Source organism: Nesoenas mayeri (genome assembly GCF_963082525.1).
Source record: "Nesoenas mayeri genome assembly, chromosome: 38".
Taxonomy (NCBI): domain Eukaryota; kingdom Metazoa; phylum Chordata; class Aves; order Columbiformes; family Columbidae; genus Nesoenas; species Nesoenas mayeri.
In genome coordinates this window covers 304,528-327,891 of record NC_137579.1, presented here as the reverse complement: position 1 = coordinate 327,891, position 23,364 = coordinate 304,528, and the positions used below count along the sequence as shown (strand labels likewise).

At 56.2% G+C, this 23,364-nt stretch overlaps 1 protein-coding gene across 1 annotated transcript; it reads right to left on the bottom strand.

The window, feature by feature from the left end:
* Positions 1-2,561: 2,561 nt before the first annotated feature.
* On the bottom strand, positions 2,562-18,380 carry LOC308051358 (metabotropic glutamate receptor 6-like; the record flags this gene model as incomplete). The annotated part of the gene is made up of 10 exons (XM_080361739.1): positions 2,562-2,711; positions 3,423-3,814; positions 5,091-5,634; positions 6,738-6,874; positions 8,099-8,296; positions 12,236-12,391; positions 13,250-13,404; positions 14,706-14,841; positions 16,401-16,617; positions 17,895-18,380. The coding sequence occupies 10 exons, from the start codon at positions 18,378-18,380 to the stop codon at positions 2,562-2,564; spliced, it is 2,571 nt and encodes an 856-aa protein (XP_080217865.1).
* Between the last annotated feature and the right edge of the window lie 4,984 nt (positions 18,381-23,364).

Below are 23,364 nucleotides of genomic sequence, written 5' to 3'. Positions count from 1 at the left end.
GGTCCCTATAGAGCTCTGTAGACCCCCCACCGCCTATAGATCCCCCTGGGTCCCTATAGACCCCCCCCAGGTCTCTATAGAGGCCTTAGAGCCCCAGGGACCCCCCTGCCTCCTATAGCCCCTATAGAGTCCCCTGGGCTCCTATAGACCCCCCCCAGTCCCTATAGACCCCCCCAGGGACCCCCACCCCCTATAGCCCCTATAGATCCCCCAGGGTCCCTATACAGCCCTTAGAGCCCCAGGGACCTCTCACCCCCTATATGCTCCATACACCCCCTGGGTCCCTATAGAGCCCTATAGACCCCCCACCCCCTATAGAACCCCCTGGGTCCCTATAGACCCCCCCAGGTCTCTATAGAGGCCTTAGAGCCCCAGGGACCCCCCCGCCTCCTATAGCCCCTATAGACCCCCCTGGGCTCCTATAGTTCCCCCAGGGTCCCTATAGACCCCCCCAGGGACCCCCACCCCCTATAGCCCTATAGATCCCCCAGGTTACCTATAGAGCCCTTAGAGCCCCAGGGACCCCCCACACCCCCTATAGACCCCCCACCAGGGTCCCCATAGAGCCCCCAGGGTCCCTATAGCCCCTATAGCCCACCCCCCGGGTCTCTATAGACACCCCCTATGGCCCCCATAGAGGCCCCAGGGTCCCCATAGAGCCCCCAGGGTCCCTATAGCCCCTATAGAGACACCCCCAGGCTCCTATAGATCCCTCTGGGTCCCTATAGAGCCCCCAGGGGCCCCGAACCCTCTATAGCCCCTATAGACTCCCCCTCTACAGCCTCTTGAGCCCCCAGGGTCCCTATAGAGGGACACCTATAGAGCCCCCTATGGCCACTCTAAATGTTCACTCACCTTATATCATGAAATCGAGGCTAAAAACCCCAAAATTGGTGCCTCCGGAGCCGCCATTTTGTCCCCTGAGGTGATTCTGGCGCCATTTTGAGGCGGTTTGGGGGTCGCTTTGTTAATCAATAATTCCCACATTTATCACTTTTTTTTGTGCATTTTCCTCATTATATCATTAAATTAAACCTAAAACCCCCGAAATTGGTGCCTTTTGGGCTGCCAATCTGTGTTTTGAGGTGATTTTGGGGCCATTTTGCCCCTGAGGTGACTTTGGCGCCATTTTGCCCCTGAGGTGATTCAGGCGCCGCCATTTTGAGGCGGTTTGGGGGTCACTTTGTTAATCAATAATTCCCACATTTATCACTTTTTTTGTGCATTTTCCTCCATTATATCATTAAATTAAACCTAAAAAGCCAAAATTGCTTCCCTTGGTGCCGTCAATTTGTGTTTTGAGGTGATTCTGGCGCCATTTTGCCCCTGAGGTGACTCAGGCACCGCCATTTTGAGGCGGTTTGGGGGTCACTTTGTTAATCAATAATTCCCACATTTATCACTTTTTTGGTGCATTTTCCTCCATTATATCATTAAATTAAACCTAAAAAGCCCAAAATTGGTGCCTTTTGGGCTGCCAATTTGTGTTTTGAGGTGATTCTGGCGCCATTTTGCCCCTGAGGTGATTCAGGCACCGCCATTTTGAGGCGGTTTGGGGGTCGCTTTGTTAATCAATAATTCCCACATTTATCACTTTTTTTGTGCATTTTCCTCCATTATATCATTAAATTAAACCTAAAAAGCCCAAAATTGGTGCCTTTTGGGCTGCCAATTTGTGTTTTGAGGTGATTTTGGCGCCATTTTGCCCCTGAGGTGATTTTGACGCCATTTTGAGGTGGTTTGGGGGTCACTTTGTTAATCAATAATTCCCACATTTATCACTTTTTTTGTGCATTTTCCTCCATTATATCATTAAATTAAACCTAAAACCTCCAAAATTGGTGCCTTTTGGGCTGCCAATCTGTGTTTTGAGGTGATTCTGGCGCCATTTTGTGTTTTGAGGTGATTTTGACGCCATTTTGAGGCAGTTTGGGGGTCACTTTGTTAATCAATAATTCCCACATTTATCACTTTTTTTTGTGCATTTTCCTCCATTATATCATTAAATTAAACCTAAAACCCCCAAAATCAGTGCCTTTTGGGCTGCCAATTTGTGTTTTGAGGTGATTTTGGCGCCATTTTGCCCCTGAGGTGACTCAGGCGCCGCCATTTTGAGGCCGTTTGGGGGTCACTTTGTTAATCAATAATTCCCACATTTATCACTTTTTTTGTGCATTTTCCTCCATTATATCATTAAATTAAACCTAAAAACCCCCAAATTGGTGCCGCCATTTTGTGTTTTGAAGTGATTTTGGGGCCATTTTGACCCTGAGGTGATTTTGCCGCCATTTTGTGTTTTGAGGTGATTTCGGCGCCATTTTGCGCCAATTCCCCCTTTTGCTCCCCCAAAAATGGGACCCAGGCATCCGGGCCCCCTAACCCCCCCCCAACAAACCCAGGCGTCCACCTCCCCATTATAAAACAAAAAGGACCCAGGCGTCCGGCTGCACAAACACTTTAATTACAACAACAACTCAATAGATTTTGGGGGGGGACGTCGCTTTCCCGGACGCCTGGGTCCCCTCCCGGATGCCAGGGTCCCCCCCGGATGCCTGGGTCCCTTACGGGGGGGGGTCGTTTCGGGGTCTGCGGGGTTGGTTGCGTTCGGGGTGCAGTAAAATGACGTAAACTTTGGGGGCGTAGAGGAGACCCAGGGGGACCGAGGCCGAGAGCGTCATGGACACCGTCAGCGTGGCCGTCTGCACGTGCACCTGGGGACAACGGGGGGCACAAGTGTCACCTCCCCCCTATCGGGGTGTCCCCAACCTCCTCGTGTCCCCCCAAGTCCCCCCAAACTCTTGGTTCCCCTCAAACCTCCTGGTGACCCCAAACTCTTGACCCCCCCCAAAGTCCCATGTCCCACATCTCCTGGTTGTCCCCAAACCTCCTGGTGACCCCAAACTCTTGGTGTCCCCAAACCTTCATCTCCTGGTTGTCCCCAAACTCTTGGTTGTCCCCAAACCTCTTGGTTGTCCCCAAACTCCTGGTTGTCCCCAAACCTCCATCACCTGGTTGTCCCCAAACTCTTGGTGTCCCCAAACCTCTTGGTTGTCCCCAAACCTCCTGGTGACCCCAAACATCTTGGTGACCCCAAACTCTCGGTGTCCCCAAACCTTCATCTCCTGGTTGTCCCCAAACTCTTGGTGTTCCCAAACTCTTGGTTGTCCCCAAACTCTTGGTTGTCCCCAAACTCCTGGTTGTCCCCAAACCTCCATCACCTGGTTGTCCCCAAACTCTTGGTGCCCCCAAACCTCTTGGTTGTCCCCAAACTCTTGGTTGATCCCAAACTCTTGGTTGTCCCCAAACCTCCCGTTAACCCCCAACCTCTTATCCCCCCCCAAACCTCCACCACTCACTTACCCCCAAACCCCCCAAACCCCCCACCCCCCCAAATGTCCCCAACGTCCCCAATGTCCCCTCACCCTCTCAGCCGACCGCGCCGCCCCAAAGAAGATGGGCCCGAAGGCCAACCACACCACGCACGTGGTGTACATGGCGAACCCAATGGGTTTGGCCTCATTGAAGGTCTCGGGGACCCCTCGGGCTTTGACCGCGTAGACCGTACAGGTCACCATGAGCAGGAGAGCGTAAGCCAAGCACGCCAAGGTCCCCCCCTCGGCCATATCGCAGCGCAGGACCCCCCGCGCGTCTTCGGGGTCGGGGGTGCGCCCCATATCGTAGTCGATCAGCGCGTGGGGCGGGCGCAGGACCAGCCAAAGGGCCACGGCCACCAGCTGCAACCCACTCAGGGTGAAGGTGATGGCCAGTTGGGACGTGGGGCTGATGAAGCGTGGGGGGGTCACGGAGCGTTTGCCTAAAATTGGGGGGGATATGGGGTTGGGGGAGTCCTTTAGGGCTTTCAAAGGCAGCGTTTTGGCTTTGAAAGCAACTTTGGGTGTTTAAACGCGAGTTTTGGGCATCAAACTCAACGTTTGGGTCTTCAAACCCAACTTATGACCCCCAAACCCAACTTCTGATATTCAAACCCAACGTTTGGTCTTCAGACCCAACGTTTGGTCTTCAAACCCAACGTTTGGTCTTTAAACCCAATGTTTGGTCTTCAAACTCAATATTTGATCATCAAACTCAACTTTGGGTCTTTAAACTCAACTTTTGGGTCCTTAAACTCAACGTTTGGTCTTTAAACTCAACTTTTGGTCTTTAAACCCAACTTTTGGTCTTTAAACTCAACTTTTGGTCTTCAGGCCCAACTTTGGGTCATCAAACCCAACCTTTGGTCTTCAAACTCAATATTCGATCATCAAACCCAACTTTTGGTCTTCAAACCCAACCATTGGTCTTCAAACTCAATATTTGATCATCAAACTCAACTTTGGGTCTTTAAACTCAACTTTGGGTCTTCAAACCCAACCTTTGGCCTTCAAACCCAACTTTTGACCCTCAAACCCAACTTCTGATCTTCCAACCCAACTTTGGGTCTTCAAACCCAACGTTTGGTCTTCAAACCCAACTTTGGGTCTTGAAACCCAACTTTTGACCCTCAAACCCAACTTTGGGCCTTCAAACCCAACTTTTTGTCTTCAAACCCAACTTTGGGTCTTCCAACCCAACTTCTGACTCCCAAACCCAACGTTTGGTCTTCAAACCCAACTTATGATCTTCAAACCCAACGTTTGGTCTTCAAACCCAACTTTGGGTCTTCAAACCCAACTTACGACCTTCAAACCCAACATTTGACCCTCAAACCCAACTTCTGACCCCCAAACCCAACTTTCGATCTTCAAACCCAACTTTGGGTCTTCAAACCCAACTTACGACCTTCAAACCCAACATTTGACCCTCAAACCCAACTTCTGACCCCCAAACCCAACTTTCGATCTTCAAACCCAACGTTTGGTCTTCAAACCCAACTTTGGGTCTTCAAACCCAATTTTTGACCCTCAAACCCAACTTCTGATCTTCCAACCCAACTTTGGGTCTTCAAACCCAATGTTTGGTCTTCAAACCCAACTTTGGGTCTTCAAATCCAACTTCTGACCCCCAAACCCAACTTCCAATCTTCAAACCCAACTTCTGACCCCCAACCCCACCTCCTGCCCCCCAACCCCACCCCACCCCCCCCACCTCACCCTGCTCGAAGATCCTGTAGATCCGGTTGGTCTTGGTGAGCAACGCCGCGTAACTCAACGTCATCCCCGCCCCCAGGAAGAGCCTCCGCACGGCGCACACGCCAACCCCCGGCTCGGCCACCATGACGAACGTGATCCCGTAGACCATGGCGATCCCCGCCAGCAACACGTAGCTCAGCTCCCGCCCCGACGCCTTCACGATGGGCGTCTCGTGGTGCTTCACGAAGGTCACCAACACCACCGCCGTGGCCACCAACCCCAAAGTGGCCAACGCCAAGGGGACGGCGGCCAACGGGTCGCCCCAACGGAGGCGTAAGACGGGGGTGGGGCGGCAGGAGGTGTGGTCGGGGGTGGGGCGGAGGTGGGCGGGGCATGGGTGACATGTGTGGACGTCGGCGCGGTACAGGTACCCCCTGCAGGGCTCGCAGTGCCAACAACACGGGACGCCCTTGACCGGCGTCTTCTTCTCGCCGCGGCCGCACGGGAGGCTGCAGACCGATGGGGGAGGGGACGAGCTGTTGGTGCCCCAGTCGAGGGATTCGGCCTATGGGAGAAGGGGGGGGGTGGTGAGGACACGCCCATCTGGAGGATAAGGCCATTGGTTGGCTACGGAGGGAACAGTTGAGCATTGAGATGCCAGTTGGGCATTGAGGTCCCAGTTGACCATTGGGTCCCACCAGTTGACCATTGAGATCCCAGTTGACCATTGAAGGTCCCACCAGTTGACCATTGGGTCCAACCAGTTGACCATTGGGTCCCACCAGTTGACCATTGAGGGTCTACCAGTTGACTGGGGAGGTCCTAGTTGACCATTGAGGGTCTACCAGTTGACCATTGAGGTCCCCCGTTGACCATTGAGGGTCTTCCAGTTGACCATTGAGATCCCAGTAGGCCATGGAGGTCCCAGTTGACCATTAGGTCCCACCAGTTTACCATTGAGACCCCAGTTGACCATGAAGGTCCCATCAGTTGACCATTGAGACCCCAGTTGACCATTGAAGGTCCCACCAGTTGACCATTGGGCCCCACCAGTTGACCATTGAGGTCCCACCAGTTGACCATTGAGATCCCAGTAGACCATTGAGGGTCTACCAGTTGACCATTGAGGTCCCTGTTGACCATGAAGGTCCCACCAGTTGACCATTGAGGTCCCACCAGTTGGCCATTGAGATCCCAGTTGACCATTGAGGGTCTACCAGTTGACCATGGTGGTCCCAGTTGACCATGAAGGTCCCACCAGCTGACCATTGAGATCCCATCAGTTGACCATTGAGATCCCAGTTGACCACTGGGTCCCACCAGTTGACCATTAAGGTCCCAGTTGACCATTGACATCCCAGGTGACCATTGGGTCCCATCAGTTGACCATTGAGGTCCCACCAGTTGACCATTGGGGTCCCATCAGTAGACTGGAGGGGCCCACCAGTTGACCATGAAGGTCCCAGTTGACCATTGGGGTCCCACCAGTTGACCATTGAGACCCCAGTTGACCATTGAGACCCCAGTTGACCATTGAGATCCCACCAGTTGACCATTGAGACCCCAGTTGACCACGAAGGTCCCACCAGTTGACCATTGGGTCCCTCCCAGTGCTTCCCAGTCTACCCCAGCCCCTCTCCCAGTATAAACCAGTGCTCCCAGTCTCACCCAGAGCCGCAGCCCCTCCACCCACTGCCCCACGGCCCTATAGGAGCCGCTGCCGTTGCCGCCCTGGAACTGGAAGATGTCGTAGCGCCCGGGGGCGTCCCCGTTCTCGTTGAACGTCACCGGCGTCCCCGCGCTGCCTGAAACCAGTATAGACCAGTATAAACCAGTACGCACCAGTATGGACCAGAAAACCCAGCAAAAAGCACAAAAAACCACGAAAAAACAGTATAAACCAGTATGGACCAGTAAGATCTCCAGTGCCTCACAGTGTATCCCAGTATGGTCTCCAGTGCCTCCCAGCTCCCTCCCAGTCTATCCCAGTATATCCCAGTATGGGCTCCAGTCCCTCCCAGTATATCCCAATATGGTCTCCAGTCCCTTCCAGTCCCTCCCAGTACATCCCAGTATAACCCAGTATGGTCTCCAGTCCTTCCCAGTCACCTCCCAGTCCCTCCCAGTATATCCCACTATGGTCTCCAGTCCCTCCCAGTCCCCTCCCAGTCCCTTCCCAGTCTCTCCCAGTATATCCCAGTATGCTCTCCAGTGCCTCCCAGCTCCCTCCCAGTCTATCCCAGTATATCCCAGTATGGGCTCCAGTCCCTCCCAGTCCCCTCCCAGTCTCTCCCAGTACATGCCAGTATAACCCAGTATGGTCTCCAGTCCTTCCCAATGACCTCCCAGTCCCTCCCAGTATGGTCTCCATTGCTTCCCAGTCCCTCCCAGTACATCCCAGTATGGTCTCCAGTCACCTCCCAGTCCCTCCCAGTACATCCCAGTATGGTCTCCAGTGCCTCCCAGTATAACCCAGTATGGTCTCCAGTCCTTCCCAGTCACCTCCCAGTCCCTTCCAGTATGGTCTCCATTGCTTCCCAGTCCCTCCCAGTATATCCCAGTATGGTCTCCAGTCACCTCCCAGTCCCTCCCAGTACATCCCAATATGGGCTCCAGTGCCTCCCAGTATATCCCAGTATGGTCTCCAGTCCCTCCCAGTCCCTTCCCAGTCCCTCCCAGTATAACCCAGTATGGTCTCCAGTCCTTCCCAGTCACCTCCCAGTCCCTCCCAGTACGGTCTCCATTGCTTCCCAGTCCCTCCCAGTATAACCCAGTATGGTCTCCAGTCCTTCCCAGTCACCTCCCAGTCCCTCCCAGTATGGTCTCCATTGCTTCCCAGTCCCTCCCAGTATAACCCAGTATGGTCTCCCCTGTCTCCCAGAGCCCCCCCGTGTCCCTCCCAGCCCCCTCCCAGCGCCCCCTACTCCCCTCCCAATCCCCCCCAGTCCCTCCCAGTATATCCCAGTATAACTTTTCCCCCCTCCCATCGCCTCCCAGTCCCTCCCAGTCCCTCCCAGTCTCCCCAGTACCATTGAAGGCCACTCTGCGGATGTGCTGGAGCAGTTTCCGCCCATCGGGGGGGTCCATTTTGGGGCACAGACCCCCCCCCGGACAGGCCTCCCCCATTAAACTGTGCAGCCCATGGGCCATGGCCAACACGGCGTCGATGACGAATTGGACCTTCCCCTCTTGCGTGTAGGGCGAATCGCGCCCGATCCGCTCCCGACCTGCACCACAGGGACCCATAAGTGTGGGGCGGGACCCACAAGTCGGTGGGGGACACAGAAGTTTGGGGGGGGACCCATAAGTTCCCATTCAATTGAGTTGGGTTGATGTTGACGACACAGACAGGATCCAAATGGGCCATTGGGATCAATTAGAGAAGGTTCTGCCCCACACTTATGGGGCAAGGATCAATAGGTTGGGTTTCCGACACCCTTAAGGGACCCACAAATTGACGGGGGACCCATAAGTTTGGGGGAAGACCCATAAGTTTGGGGGGGGAACCATAAGTTCCAATTCAATTGGGTTGGGTTGATGTTGACGACACAGACAGGATCCAAATGGGCCATTGGGATCAATTAGAGAAGGTTCTGCCCCACACTTATGGGGCAAGGATGAATACATTGGGTTTCAGAGACCCTTAAGGGACCCACAAGTTGACAGGGGACCCATAAGTTTGGGGGAAGACCCATAAGTTTGGGGGGGGATCCATAAGTTCCAATTCAATTGGGTTGGGTTGATGTTGACGACACAGACAGGATCCAAATGGGCCATTGGGATCAATTAGAGAAGGTTCTGCCCCACACTTATGGGGCAAGGATGAATACATTGGGTTTCAGAGACCCTTAAGGGACCCACAAGTTGATGGGGGACCCATAAGTTTGAGGTGAGACCCATAAGTTTGGGGGGGGACCCATAAGTTCCCATTCAATTGGGTTGGGTTGATGTTGACGACACAGACAGGATCTAAATGGGCCATTGAGATGAATTGAAGACGGTTCTGCCCCACACTTGGGGGTCAGGGAGACATTAGTTGGGCATCAGGGACTCATAAGGGACCCATAAGTGTGGGGCGGGACCCACAAGTCGGTGGGGGACACAGAAGTTTGGAGGGGGACCCATAAGTTCCCATTCAATTGAGTTGGGTTGATGTTGACGACACAGACAGGATCCAAATGGGCCATTGGGATCAATTAGAGAACGTTCTGCCCCACACTTATGGGGCAAGGATCAATAGGTTGGGTTTCCGAGACCCTTAAGGGACCCACAAATTGACGGGGGACCCATAAGTTTGGGGGAAGACCCATAAGTTTGGGGGGGGACCCATAAGTTCCAATTCAATTGGGTTGGGTTGATGTTGACGACACAGATAGGATCTAAATGGGCCATTGAGATGAATTGAAGATGGTTCTGCCCCACACTTATGGGGCAAGGATGAATACATTGGGTTTCAGAGACCCTTAAGGGACCCACAAGTTGACAGGGGACCCATAAGTTTGGGGGAAGACCCATAAGTTTGAGGGGGGACCCATAAGTTCCCATTCAATTGGGTTGGGTTGATGTTGACGACACAGACAGGATCCAAATGGGCCATTGGGATCAATTAGAGAAGGTTCTGCCCCACACTTATGGGGCAAGGATCAATAGGTTGGGTTTCCGACACCCTTAAGGGACCCACAAGTTGACGGGGGACCCATAAGTTTGGGGGAAGACCCATAAGTTTGGGGGGGGAACCATAAGTTCCAATTCAATTGGGTTGGGTTGATGTTGACGACACAGACAGGATCTAAATGGGCCATTGAGATGAATTGAAGACGGTTCTGCCCCACACTTGGGGGTCAGGGAGACATTAGTTGGGCATCAGGGACTCATAAGGGACCCATAAGTGTGGGGCGGGACCCACAAGTCGGTGGGGGACACAGAAGTTTGGAGGGGGACCCATAAGTTCCCATTCAATTGAGTTGGGTTGATGTTGACGACACAGACCGGATCCAAATGGGCCATTGGGATCAATTAGAGAACGTTCTGCCCCACACTTATGGGGCAAGGATCAATAGGTTGGGTTTCCGAGACCCTTAAGGGACCCACAAATTGACGGGGGACCCATAAGTTTGGGGGAAGACCCATAAGTTTGGGGGGGGACCCATAAGTTCCAATTCAATTGGGTTGGGTTGATGTTGACGACACAGACAGGATCCAAATGGGCCATTGAGATGAATTGAAGACGGTTCTGCCCCACACTTATGGGGCAAGGATGAATACATTGGGTTTCAGAGACCCTTAAGGGACCCACAAGTTGACAGGGGACCCATAAGTTTGGGGGAAGACCCATAAGTTTGGGGGGGGACCCATAAGTTCCAATTCAATTGGGTTGGGTTGATGTTGACGACACAGACAGGATCCAAATGGGCCATTGGGATCAATTAGAGAAGGTTCTGCCCCACACTTATGGGGCAAGGATGAATACATTGGGTTTCAGAGACCCTTAAGGGACCCACAAGTTGATGGGGGACCCATAAGTTTGAGGTGAGACCCATAAGTTTGGGGGGGGACCCATAAGTTCCCATTCAATTGGGTTGGGTTGATGTTGACGACACAGACAGGATCTAAATGGGCCATTGAGATGAATTGAAGACGGTTCTGCCCCACACTTGGGGGTCAGGGAGACATTAGTTGGGCATCAGGGACTCATAAGGGACCCATAAGTGTGGGGTGGGACCCACAAGTCGGTGGGGGACACAGAAGTTTGGAGGGGGACCCATAAGTTCCCATTCAATTGAGTTGGGTTGATGTTGACGACACAGACAGGATCCAAATGGGCCATTGGGATCAATTAGAGAAGGTTCTGCCCCACACTTATGGGGCAAGGATCAATAGGTTGGGTTTCCGAGACCCTTAAGGGACCCACAAATTGACGGGGGACCCATAAGTTTGGGGGAAGACCCATAAGTTTGGGGGGGGACCCGTAAGTTCCAATTCAATTGGGTTGGGTTGATGTTGACGACACAGATAGGATCTAAATGGGCCATTGAGATGAATTGAAGATGGTTCTGCCCCACACTTATGGGGCAAGGATGAATACATTGGGTTTCAGAGACCCTTAAGGGACCCACAAGTTGACAGGGGACCCATAAGTTTGGGGGAAGACCCATAAGTTTGGGGGGGGACCCATAAGTTCCAATTCAATTGGGTTGGGTTGATGTTGACGACACAGACGGGATCCAAATGGGCCATTGGGGTCAATTAGAGAAGGTTCTGCCCCACACTTATGGGGCAAGGATGAATACATTTGGTTTCAGAGACCCTTAAGGGACCCACAAGTTGACGGGGGACCCATAAGTTTGAGGTGAGACCCATAAGTTTAGGGGGGGACCCATAAGTTCCCATTCAATTGAGTTGGGTTGATGTTGACGACACAGACAGGATCCAAATGGGCCATTGGGGTCAATTAGAGAATGTTCTGCCCCACACTTATGGGGCAAGGATGAATACATTTGGTTTCAGAGACCCTTAAGGGACCCACAAGTTGACGGGGGACCCATAAGTTTGGGGGGAGACCCATAAGTTTGGGGGGGACCCATAAGTTCCCATTCAATTGGGTTGGGTTGATGTTGACGACACAGACAGGATCTAAATGGGCCATTGAGATGAATTGAAGATGGTTCTGCCCCACACTTGGGGGTCAGGGAGACATTAGTTGGGCATCAGGGACTCATAAGGTACCCATAAGTGTGGGGTGGGACCCACAAGTTGATGGGGGACACAGAAGTTTGGGGGGGGACCCATAAGTTCCCATTCAATAGGGTTGGGTTGATGTTGACGACACAGACAGGATCCAAATGGGCCATTGGGGTCAATTAGAGAATGTTCTGCCCCACACTTATGGGGCAAGGATCAATAGGTTGGGGTCCAGGGACACATAAAGGACTCATAAGCGCCCCATAAGTGTGGGGTGGGACCCATAAGTCCCAATTCAATATGGTTGGGGAGCACCCAAGGGTTGATGTTGACAACACAAATGAGGCCGAAATGGACCATAGGGATGAATTGAAGGATCTTCTACCCCACACTTATGGGGCAGAGACCCCTAAGTTAGGCCTCAGGGACCCATAAGAGCCCCATAAGTTGTGGGGCTCCCCCCTGGCAAATCCGTGGGGACTCACCTGTGCATTTGCGGATGGGGCCAGCGGGGCCTCCGTGGGGCTGCCCCATATCGCTATGGGGCAGGCGGCAGTTGAAATCCTCCTCCCAGAACTCGTGGAACCAGAGGTTGCGCCGGTTGTTCTCCAATGAGCGTGATGTGAAGTACTCGTCGAAACCTGTGGGGCGGCCCCATAGATCCGTGGGGTTGCCCCATAGATCCGTGGGGCTGCCCCATAGATCTGTGGGGTGACCCATAAGGGGTGACCCAGAAGGGTGATGGGATCATCCTCCCACTCATTTGGGGCCTATTGGGACCCCCCTCAAGGGTTCTATGGGTCAATCTATGGGGCTGCCCCATAGACCCACGACTCTGCCCCATAGATCTATGGGTCTGGCCCCATAACCAGGTGACACAAGACCCTCCCCTCACCCATTTGGGACCTTCTGGGACACCCCCCCCCCCCCCCCCCCCCCCCCCCCGGAGGGTTCAATGGGTCAATCTATGGGGCTGCCCCATAGATCTGTGTCTCTGCCCCATAGATCTATGGGTCTGGCCCCATAAGCGGGTGACACAAGACCCTTCCCTCACCCATTTGGGACCTTCTGGGACCCCCCCCCCCCGATGGTTCTATGGGTCAATCTATGGGGCTGCCCCATAGATCCATGGGTCTGGCCCCATAACCAACTGACACAAGACCCTCCCCTCACCCATTTGGGACCTTCTGAGACACCCCCGATGGTTCTATGGGTCAATCTATGGGGCTGCCCCATAGAAGATGACATGGGATGGTAACACAAGACCCTCCCCACACCCCTTTGGGGGCTATTGGGACCCCCCTGAGGGTCCTATGGGTCAATCTATGGGGCTGCCCCATAGAAGATGACATGGGATGGTAACACAAGACCCTCCCCACACCCCTTTGGGGGCTATTGGGACCCCCCCTGAGGGTCCTATGGGTCAATCTATGGGGCTGCCCCATAGATCCACAACTCTGCCCCATAGATCTATGGGGCTGCCCCATAGCGGGACTCACCGGGGACGCTGAGGCGCTTGGGCAGGATGGTGATGGCCCCACGCGCCGCGTCCTCCAGCCCCACAACCGGCCCCGGTTTCGCCCCCCAACTGTCGGATCCGACCCACGCGAAGTGGCCCGAGAGGTTGGCAGCGGCCACAGCCTCCAGGAGGCGCCTGCACTGGGGATACTGGGGTTACTGGGAGGGACTGGGAGGGACTGGGAGGGACTGGAGATCATACTGGGATGGACTGGGATGGACTGGGAGGGACTGGGAGGGGACTGGGAGGCACTGGGGACCATACTGGGATGGACTGGGATGGACTGGGAGGAACTGGGATGGACTGGGAGGGACTGGGAGGGACTGGAGACCATACTGGGATGGACTGGGATGGACTGGGATGGACTGGGAGGGACTGGGATATACTGAGAGGGACTGGAGACCATACTGGGATATACTGGGAAGGACTGGGAAGTGACTGGGAGAGACGGGAGACCATACTAGGATATACTGGGGTATACTGGGATGGACTGGGAGGGACTGGGAGGTGACTGGGAGGGACTGGAGACCATACTGGGATATACTGGGATGGACTGGGAGGGACTGGGAGGGACTGGGATATACTGAGAGGGACTGGAGACCATACTGGGATATACTGGGAGGGACTGGGAAGTGACTGGGAGAGACGGGAGACCATACTGGGATATACTGGGAGGTGACTGGGAGGGATGGGAGACCATACTGGGATGTACTGGGATCTACTGGGAGGCACCTGTACTAGGGACACTGGGGTTACTGGGAGGCACTGGGAGGCACTGGAGACCATACTGGGATATACTGGGATGTACTGGGAGGGACTGGGAAGTGACTGGGAAGGATGGGAGACCCTACTAGGATATACTGGGAGGGAAAGGAGATCGTACTGGGATGTACTGGGAGGCACTGGAGACCATACTGGGATGTACTGGGTTATACTGGGAGGGACTGGAGACCATACTGGGATGTACTGAGATCTACTTGGATCTAATGGGAGGGACTGGAGACCATATTGGGTTATACTGGGAGGGACTGGGATGTATTGGGAGGGACTCGGAGGGGACTGGGAGGGGACTATGGTCTATACTGGTCTATACTGGTCTATACTGGTCTCACTAGATATCATCCCCATTGGTGACCAGCACCACCCCCTGTGCTGTCGACGTCTCCCATACTGGTCTATGTGGTCCGTACTTCTCTATACCGGTCTATACTGATCCCTACTAATCTATACTGGTTTATACTGGTCTATACTGGTCCATACTGGTCCATACTGGTCTCACCAGATATCATCCCCATTGGTGACCGGCACCACCCCCTGTGCTGTCAATGTCTCCCATACTGGTCTATGTGGTCCATACTTCTCCATACTGTTCCCTAACGCTCCATAGTGGCTCATACTGGTCTATACTGGTCTATACTGGTCTATACTGGTCTCACCGGATGTCGTCTTCATTGGCGAACAGCACCACCCCCCGCGCCGTCGACGTCTCCATCAGCCGCGTCACCACCTTGGCGAACTCCTCGGGCGCCGGTTCCCGCGGGATCTTGATGGACTGGGCGATGCAGAGCCCCCCTGCACCAGTATAAACCAGTACAGACCAGTATGGACCAGTACGGACCGGTAGAAACCAGTACAGACCAGTATAAACCAGTAGGCACCAGTACTAGACCCCTACAGCCCGGTTATGAAGCTGCGGTAGGTGAGGGGTCAACAGTGTCCCCAGTGCCTCCCAGTCCCCCCCAGTCCATCCCAGTTCATCCCAGTGCCCCCCAGTTCCTCCCAGTCCCTCCCAGTCCCTCCCAATCCATCCCAGTCCCCCCCAGTCCCTCCCGGTTCCCTCCCAGTCCCTCCCAGTCATTGGGGTCAATGGGGTCAATTGGGTCATTGGGGGCATTGGGGACAATGGGGGCATTGGGGACATTGGGGTCAATTGGGTCATTGGGGTCAATGGGGACATTGGGGATAATGGGGTCAATTGGGTCATTGGGGTCAATGGGTCATTGGGGGCATTGGGGTCAATGGGAACATTGGGGTCAATGGGAACACTGGGGTCAATGGGGACATTGGGGTCAATGGGGTCAATTGGGTCATTGGGGACATTGGGGTCAATTGGGTCATTGGGGATAATGGGGGTGTTGGGGACGATGGGGTCATTTGGGATAATGGGGTCATTGGGTCAATTGGGTCATTGGGGTCAATGGGGACACTGGGGTCAATTGGGTCGTTGAGGTCAATGGGGACATTGGGGTCAATTGGGTCATTGGGGTCAATTGGGTCATTGGGGACATTGGGGTCAATTGGGTCATTGGGGTCAATGGGACATTGGGGTCAATGGGGTCAATGGGAAAATTGGGGTCAATTGGGTCATTGGGGTCAATTGAGTCATTGGGGTCAATTGGGGACAATGGGTTCAATTGGGTTGTTGGGGTCAATGGGGACATTGGGGTCAATTGGGTCATTGGGGTCAATGGGGACATTGGGGTCAATGGGGACATTGGGGTCAATGGGGTCAATTGGGTCATTGGGGTCAATGGGAACTTTGGGGTCAATGGGGACATTGGGGGCATTGGGGACAATGGGGGCATTGGGGACAATGGGGTCAATGGGGTCAATGGGGACATTGGGGTCAATGGGAACATTGGGGTCAATGGGAACACTGGGGACATTGGGGACATTGGGGTCAATGGGGACATTGGGGTCAATGGGGTCAATTGGGTCAATGGGGTCATTGGGGTCAATGGGGACATTGGAGTCAATAGGGTCAATGGGGTCAATGGGGACATTGGGGTCAATGGGGTCAATGGGGTCAATTGGGTCATTGAGGTCAATTGGGTCATTGGGGATAATGGGGTCAATGGGCACATTGGGGTCAATGGGGTCAATTAGGTCCCAGTCCCCCCCAGTCCCTCCCAATCCCTCCCATTCCCCCCCAGTTCCTCCCAGTACATCCCAGTGACTCCCAGTCCCTCCCAGTCCCCCCCATTCCCCCCCAGTCCCCCCAGTCCCTCCCAATCCCTCTCAGTCCCTCCCAGTACATCCCAGTGACTCCCAGTCCATTCCAGTGCCTTCCAATGCCTCCCAGTTAATCCCAGTGACTCCCAGTCCCTCCCAGTCCCCCCCAGCGCACCCACCGGCCTCACGGGAGCTCTGCACAAAGGCCTCGACCCCGCTCTCCCCATAACTCCCTTCGGAAGCCACGGTGGCCACGTAACTCCAGCCCAGGGCCCGCACGACCCCCACCATGGCCCGGGCCTGGCACGAGTCGGGGGGCACCACCCGCGAGAAGAACTCGTAGCGCCGGGGGTCGCTCAGCTCAGGGGCCGTGGAGGCGTAGCTGATCTGGGGGATCTGGGGACAATGGGGACGATGGGGGCGGTGGGGATAATGGGGGTGTTGGGGGCGTTGGGGGCAATGGGGGTGTTGGGGGCAATGGGGGCGTTGGGGGCAATGGGGTCAATTGGGTCATTGGAGTCAATGGGGACATTGAGGTCAATGGGGACATTGGGGTCAATGGGGTCAATTGGGTCATTGGGGTCAATGGGGACATTGGGGATAATGAGGGCATTGGGGGTGTTGGGGACATTGGGGTCAATTGGGTCACTGGGGTCAATGGGGTCATTGGGGTCAATGGGGTCATCGAGGGTAATGAGGGCATTGGGGTCAGTTGGGTCACTGGGGACAATGGGGGCGTTGGGGACAATGGGGGCGTTGGGGACAATTGGGTCATTGGGGGCGTTGGGGACATTGGGGTCAATGGGGTCAATTGGGTCATTGGGGACAACGAGGGCATTGGGGACAATGGGGTCGTTGGGGACAATGGGGTCATTGGGGTCAATTGTGGCATTGGGGACACTGGGATCAACTGGGTCATTGGGGTCAATTGGGTCATTGGGGACAATGAGGGCATTGGGGACAATGAGGGCATTGGGGTCAGTTGGGTCATTGGGGTCAATTGGGTCATTGGGGGCGTTGGGGACAATGCGGGCATTGGGGTCAATTGGGTCATTGGGATCAATGGGGACATTGGCGTCAATGGGGACATTGGTGTCAATGGGAACATTGGGGGCGTTGGGGACATTGGGGACAATGGGGTCAATGGGGTCAATGGGGACATTGGGGTCATTGGGGTCAATGGGGTCATTGGGGTCAATGGGGTCAATTGGTGTCAATGGGGACATTGGCGTCAATGGGAACATTGGGGGCGTTGGGGACATTGGGGTCAATGGGGTCAATTGGGTCATTGGGGACAACGAGGGCATTGGGGACAATGGGATCATTGGTGTCAATGGGGTCAATGGGGACATTGGGGTCAATTGGGTCATTGGGGTCAATGGGGACATTGGGGACATTGGGGTCAATGGAGACATTGGGGTCAATGGGGTCAATGGGGTCATTGGGGTCAATGGGGACACTGGGGTCAATGGGGACATTGGGGACATTGGCGTCAATGGGGACATTGGGGTCAATGGAGTCAATTGGGTCAATGGGGACAATTGTGTCATTGGGGTCAATTGGGTCACTGGGACAACTGGGACATGGGGACATGGGGACAGGGGGACAGGGGGACATGGGGATATGGGGACAGAGGGACATGGGGACACACCCACCCCCCCCCAAAAACTCACCGCAAAGAGCCTCAACACATTGGCCACCATAATGGACACCGAACTCGCCGAGGCCCCGATGACCCCCACCAACCTTTCGGGTGGGGGGCGCCGGGGGGGGGACCCATCGGGACACGTCCCTTGTCCCCCCGTCCCCGCGGCGGCCGTGACGAAGTTACTAACGAAGGCCAAGGCTTGTTCGAGCGCGTACGTGTCCCTCGAACACGTGTCCAGGATCCGCGCCCCCAAAGTGACGTTGGGGAGCAGCCGGGGGTCCCCGTTGACCCGATCCAGGGCGTACAACATGGCTTCCAATCGGTGGATCCCTTGTTCTTTGCGGACCCCCCCGCACGGCACCCCCGGGGGGCCCCGAGCGTGGACGGGGAACAGGCCCCCCAAGGTTAAGTCGCCCTCCAAGCGGATGGCGTGGGGCTGGGTGGGGGCCGGGGGGACGCCGTGGGGCCGGTGGAGGGTGAGGGTGATGGTGAGGAGGGCGAGGAGGCGCATGGCTGGGGGGGGAGGGGGAGTTAGGGGGGGACGCGCTGGGGGGCACCCTATGGGGGTGGGGACCCAATGGGGGGCACCCTATGGGGTGGGGGACCCAATGGGGAAATCAATGGGGGGATCCTATGGGGGTGGGAACCCAATGGGGAACTCAATGGGGGTGGGAACTCAATGGGGAACTCAATGGGGGACCCAATGGGGGTGGGAACCCAATGGGGAACTCAATGGGGGGACCCAATAGGGGTGGGAACTCAATGGGGAGTCAATGGGGGGACCCAGTGGGGGTGGGAACCCAATGGGGAATCAATGGGGGGTCACTCTATGGGGTGGGAACTCAATGGGGGGCACCCTATGGGGGTGGGAACCCAATGGGGACCCAATTGAGGTGGGGACCCAATGGGGAACTCAATGGGGTGACCCAATGGGGGTGGGAACCCAATGGGCAACTCAATAGGGGAGAAGTTATGGGGTGGGAACCCAATGAGGAATCAATGGGGGGCACCCTATGGGGGTGGGAACCCAATGGGGAACTCAATGGGGGGACCCAATGGGGGTGGGAACCCAATGGGGAACTCAATGGGGGGACCCAGTGGGGGTGGGAACCCAATGGGGAACTCAATGGGGGACCCAATGGGGGTGGGGGACCCAATGGGGAACTCAATGGGGGGACCCAATAGGGGTGGGAACTCAATGGGGAGTCAATGGGGGGACCCAGTGGGGGTGGGAACCCAATGGGGAACTCAATGGGGGACCCAATGGGGGTGGGGGACCCAATGGGGAACTCAATGGGGGGACCCAATAGGGGTGGGAACTCAATGGGGAGTCAATGGGGGGACCCAATGGGGGTGGGAACCCAATGGGGAGTCAATGGGGGGTCACTCTATGGGGTGGGAACTCAATGGGGGGCACCCTATGGGGGTGGGAACCCAATGGGGACCCAATTGAGGTGGGGACCCAATGGGGAACTCAATGGGGGAACCCAATGGGGGTGGGAACCCAATGGGCAACTCAATAGGGGAGAAGTTATGGGGTGGGAACCCAATGAGGAATCAATGGGGGAGAAGCTATGGGGTGGGAACCCAATGGGGAATCAATGGGGGGACCCAATGGGGGTGGGAACCCAATGGGGAACTCAATGGGGGGACCCAATGGGGGTGGGAACTCAATGGGGAACTCAATGGGGGGACCCAATGGGAGTGGGAACTCAATGGGGAACTCAATGGGGGACCCAATGTGGGTGGGAACCCAATGGGGAACTCAATGGGGGGACCCAATAGGGGTGGGAACTCAATGGGGAGTCAATGGGGGGACCCAGTGGGGGTGGGAACCCAATGGGGAACTCAATGGGGGACCCAATGGGGGTGGGGGACCCAATGGGGAACTCAATGGGGGGACCCAATAGGGGTGGGAACTCAATGGGGAGTCAATGGGGGGACCCAATGGGGGTGGGAACCCAATGGGGAATCAATGGAGGGACCCAATGGGGGTGGGAACCCAATGGGGAATCAATGGGGGGTCACTCTATGGGGTGGGAACTCAATGGGGGGCACCCTATGGGGGTGGGAACCCAATGGGGACCCAATTGAGGTGGGGACCCAATGGGGAACTCAATGGGGGAACCCAATGGAGGTGGGAACCCAATGGGCAACTCAATAGGGGAGAAGTTATGGGGTGGGAACCCAATGAGGAATCAATGGGGGAGAAGCTATGGGGTGGGAACCCAATGGGGAATCAATGGGGGGACCCAATGGGGGTGGGAACCCAATGAGGAACTCAATGGGGGGACCCAATGTGGGTGGGAACCCAATGGGGAACTCAATGGGGTGGGAACCCAATGGGGGTGGGATCTCAATGGGGGGACCCAATGGGAGTGGGAACCCAATGGGGAACTCAATGGGTGACACTCTATGGGGTGGGAACCCAATGGGGAACTCAATGGGGGGACCCAATGGGGGTGGGAACCCAACGGGGAATCAATGGGGGAGAAGCTATGGGGTGGGAACCTAATGGGGAATCAATGGGGGGACCCAATGGGGGTGGGAACCCAATGGGGAGTCAATGGGGGGACCCAATGGGGGTGGGAACCCAATGGGGAGTCAATAGGGGGACCCAATGGGGGTGGGAACTCAATGGGGGGACCCAATGGGGGTGGGAACCCAATGGGGAATCAATGGGGGACACTCTATGGGGTGGGAACCCAATGAGGGGAGCACCCAATGTGAGGTGGGGGGAACTCTATGGGTCCCCCTATAGGATAAGGTTGAGGACTTGGGGGTCACCCGGATGCCTGGGTCCCCCCTCCCGGACGCCTGGGTCCCCTCCCGAATGCCTGGGTCCCCTCCCGAACGCCTGGGTCCCTTCCTGAACGCCTGGGTCCCCTCCCGAATGCCTGGGTCCCTTCCTGAACGCCTGGGTCCCCTCCCGAATGCCTGGGTCCCTTCCCGCTCACCTGGGTCCCCTCCCGAATGCCTGGGTCCCTCCCGGACGCCTGGGTCCCCTCCCGAACACCTGGGTCCCCTCCCGAACTCCTGGGTCCCCTCCCGAACACCTGGGTCCCCTCCCGAACTCCTGGGTCCCCTCCCGAACACCTGGGTCCCTTCCCGAACGCCTGGGTCCCCTCCCGAACGCCTGGGACCCCCCTGTCCCACTCACCTGGGTCCCTCCCGGACGCCTGGGTCCTTTCCCGAACGCCTGGGTCCCCTCCCGAATGCCTGGGTCCCCTGAGAGCCACCAGCTCCCCCCTCCTCTCTCCCCCCCTCCCTCCCCCCCTCCCCCCCTCCCGAACGCCTGGGTCCCCTCCAGATGCTTAGGGGATAGAGTGGGAAGGGGGGGGGGGGGGGGTGGCCCGGACGCCTGGGTCCCCTCCCGAACGCCTGGGTCCCCTGAGAGCCAGATGCTTAGGGGATAGGGGGTGGGGGGGGGGAGCCGGACGCCTGGGTCCCTTCCAGATGCTTAGGGGATAGAATGGGGGGGAGGGGGGGCCCGGACGCCTGGGTCCCTCCTCCCCCCTTCCTGAACTCCTGGGTCCTTCCCGGACGCCTGGGTCCCCCCCTCACTTATTTGAGCCGAACTCCCATAATCCCCCAGCCCCCCCCAATTAAAAGCAGCTGTTAATTAAGGGGGGGGTCGGGAATTAAGGGGGGGGGCCCTAATCCCCCCCCCTCCCCCCCCAGATGCCGGATTATTGGGGGTGGGGGGAGGGGATAATCCCGCTGCTCAGCTACAGCCGGAGGGACCCAGGCGTCCGGGGGGGGACCCAGGCGTCCGGGGAGGGAGGGGAGGGGGGAGCTGGTGGCCCTCAGGGGACCCAGGCATTCGGGGGGGACCCAGGCGTTCGAGAGGGACCCAGGCGTCCGGGTCGCCCCCCCACACTCTCCTCCCTAAGCATCTGTAGGGGACCCAGGAGTTCGAGAGGGACCCAGGCGTCCGGGAGAGGGGAGGGGGTGAGCTAGTGGATCTCAGGGGACCCAGGCGTTCGGGAAGGGACCCAGGAGTTCGGGAGGGACCCCTTGTCCCCATGTCTCCATGGGGCTGATGTCCCGTGCCCGTGTGTGGGTCAATGTGTGGGTCGGGATGTGGGTCAATGTGTGGGTCAGTGTGTGGGTCAATGTGTGGGTCAATGTGTGGGCCACAATTGGGGATGTGGGTCAATGTGTGGGTCAATATGTGGGTCAATGTGTGGGTCAATGTGTAGGTCAATATGTGGGTCAGTGTGTGCGTTGGGATGTGGGTCAATGTGTGGGTCACAATGGGGGATGTGGGTCAATGTGTGGGTCAATATGTGGGTCAATGTATGGGTCAATGTGTGGGTCGGGATGTGGGTCAATGTGTGGGTCACAATGGGGGATGTGGGTCAATGTGTGGGTCAATATGTGGGTCAATGTGTGGGTCAGTGTGTGGGTCAATATGTGGGTCAATGTATGGGTCAATGTGTGGGTCAGTGTGTGGGTCAATGTGTGGGTCAATATGTGGGTCAGTGTGTGGGTCGGGATGTGGGTCAATGTGTGGGTCACAATGGGGGATGTGGGTCAATGTGTGGGTCAATATGTGGGTCAATGTATGGGTCAATGTGTGGGTCGGGATGTGGGTCAATGTGTGGGTCACAATGGGGGATGTGGGTCAATGTGTGGGTCAGTGTGTGGGTCAATATGTGGGTCAATGTATGGGTCAATGTGTGGGTCAGTGTGTGGGTCAATGTGTGGGTCAATGTGTGGGTCAGTGTGTGGGTCAATGTATGGGTCAATGTGTGGGTCGGGATGTGGGTCAATGTGTGGGTCACAATGGGGGATGTGGGTCAATGTGTGGGTCAATATGTGGGTCAATGTGTGGGTCGCTGTCCCCTCCCCCAGCTGGAACAGGCCTTGGCCTGTGAGCTGCTCCCGCCCCCCCGAGCCCCATAGCTGCCCCATAGCTGCCCCATAACTGCCCCATACCAGCCCTTAAGTGCCCCATAACCGCCTCATAACTGCCCCATAACTGCCCCATAGCTGCCCCATAGCTGCCCCACAATCAGGGCAGGACCAGCCCCACAAGTGCCCCACAAGTGGCCCCACAACCAGCCCCACAAGTGGCCTCACACCCACCCAACTGCCCCACAGTTGGCCCCCTAAGTGGCCCCACAACTGCCCCATATCTGCCCCACATCTGGCCCACAACTGCCCCATATCTACCCCACAACTGCCCCATATCTGCCCCATATGTGGCCCACATCTGTCCCCCATATCTGCCCCATAACTGCCCCATATGTGCCCTACATCTGCCCCATATGTGCACCATATGTTCCCCACATCTGCCCCATATTTGCCCCACAACTGCCCCATATCTACCCCCCGTATCTGCCCCACAACTGCCCATATGTGCCCCACATGTGCCCCATATGTACCCCATATGTGCCCCATAAGTGCCCCACACCTGCCCCACATTTTGGGCTCGAATCCATCTCTTAAAACACCTGATTAAAGATTTTTGTGACGCGTCTCAGTTTTGG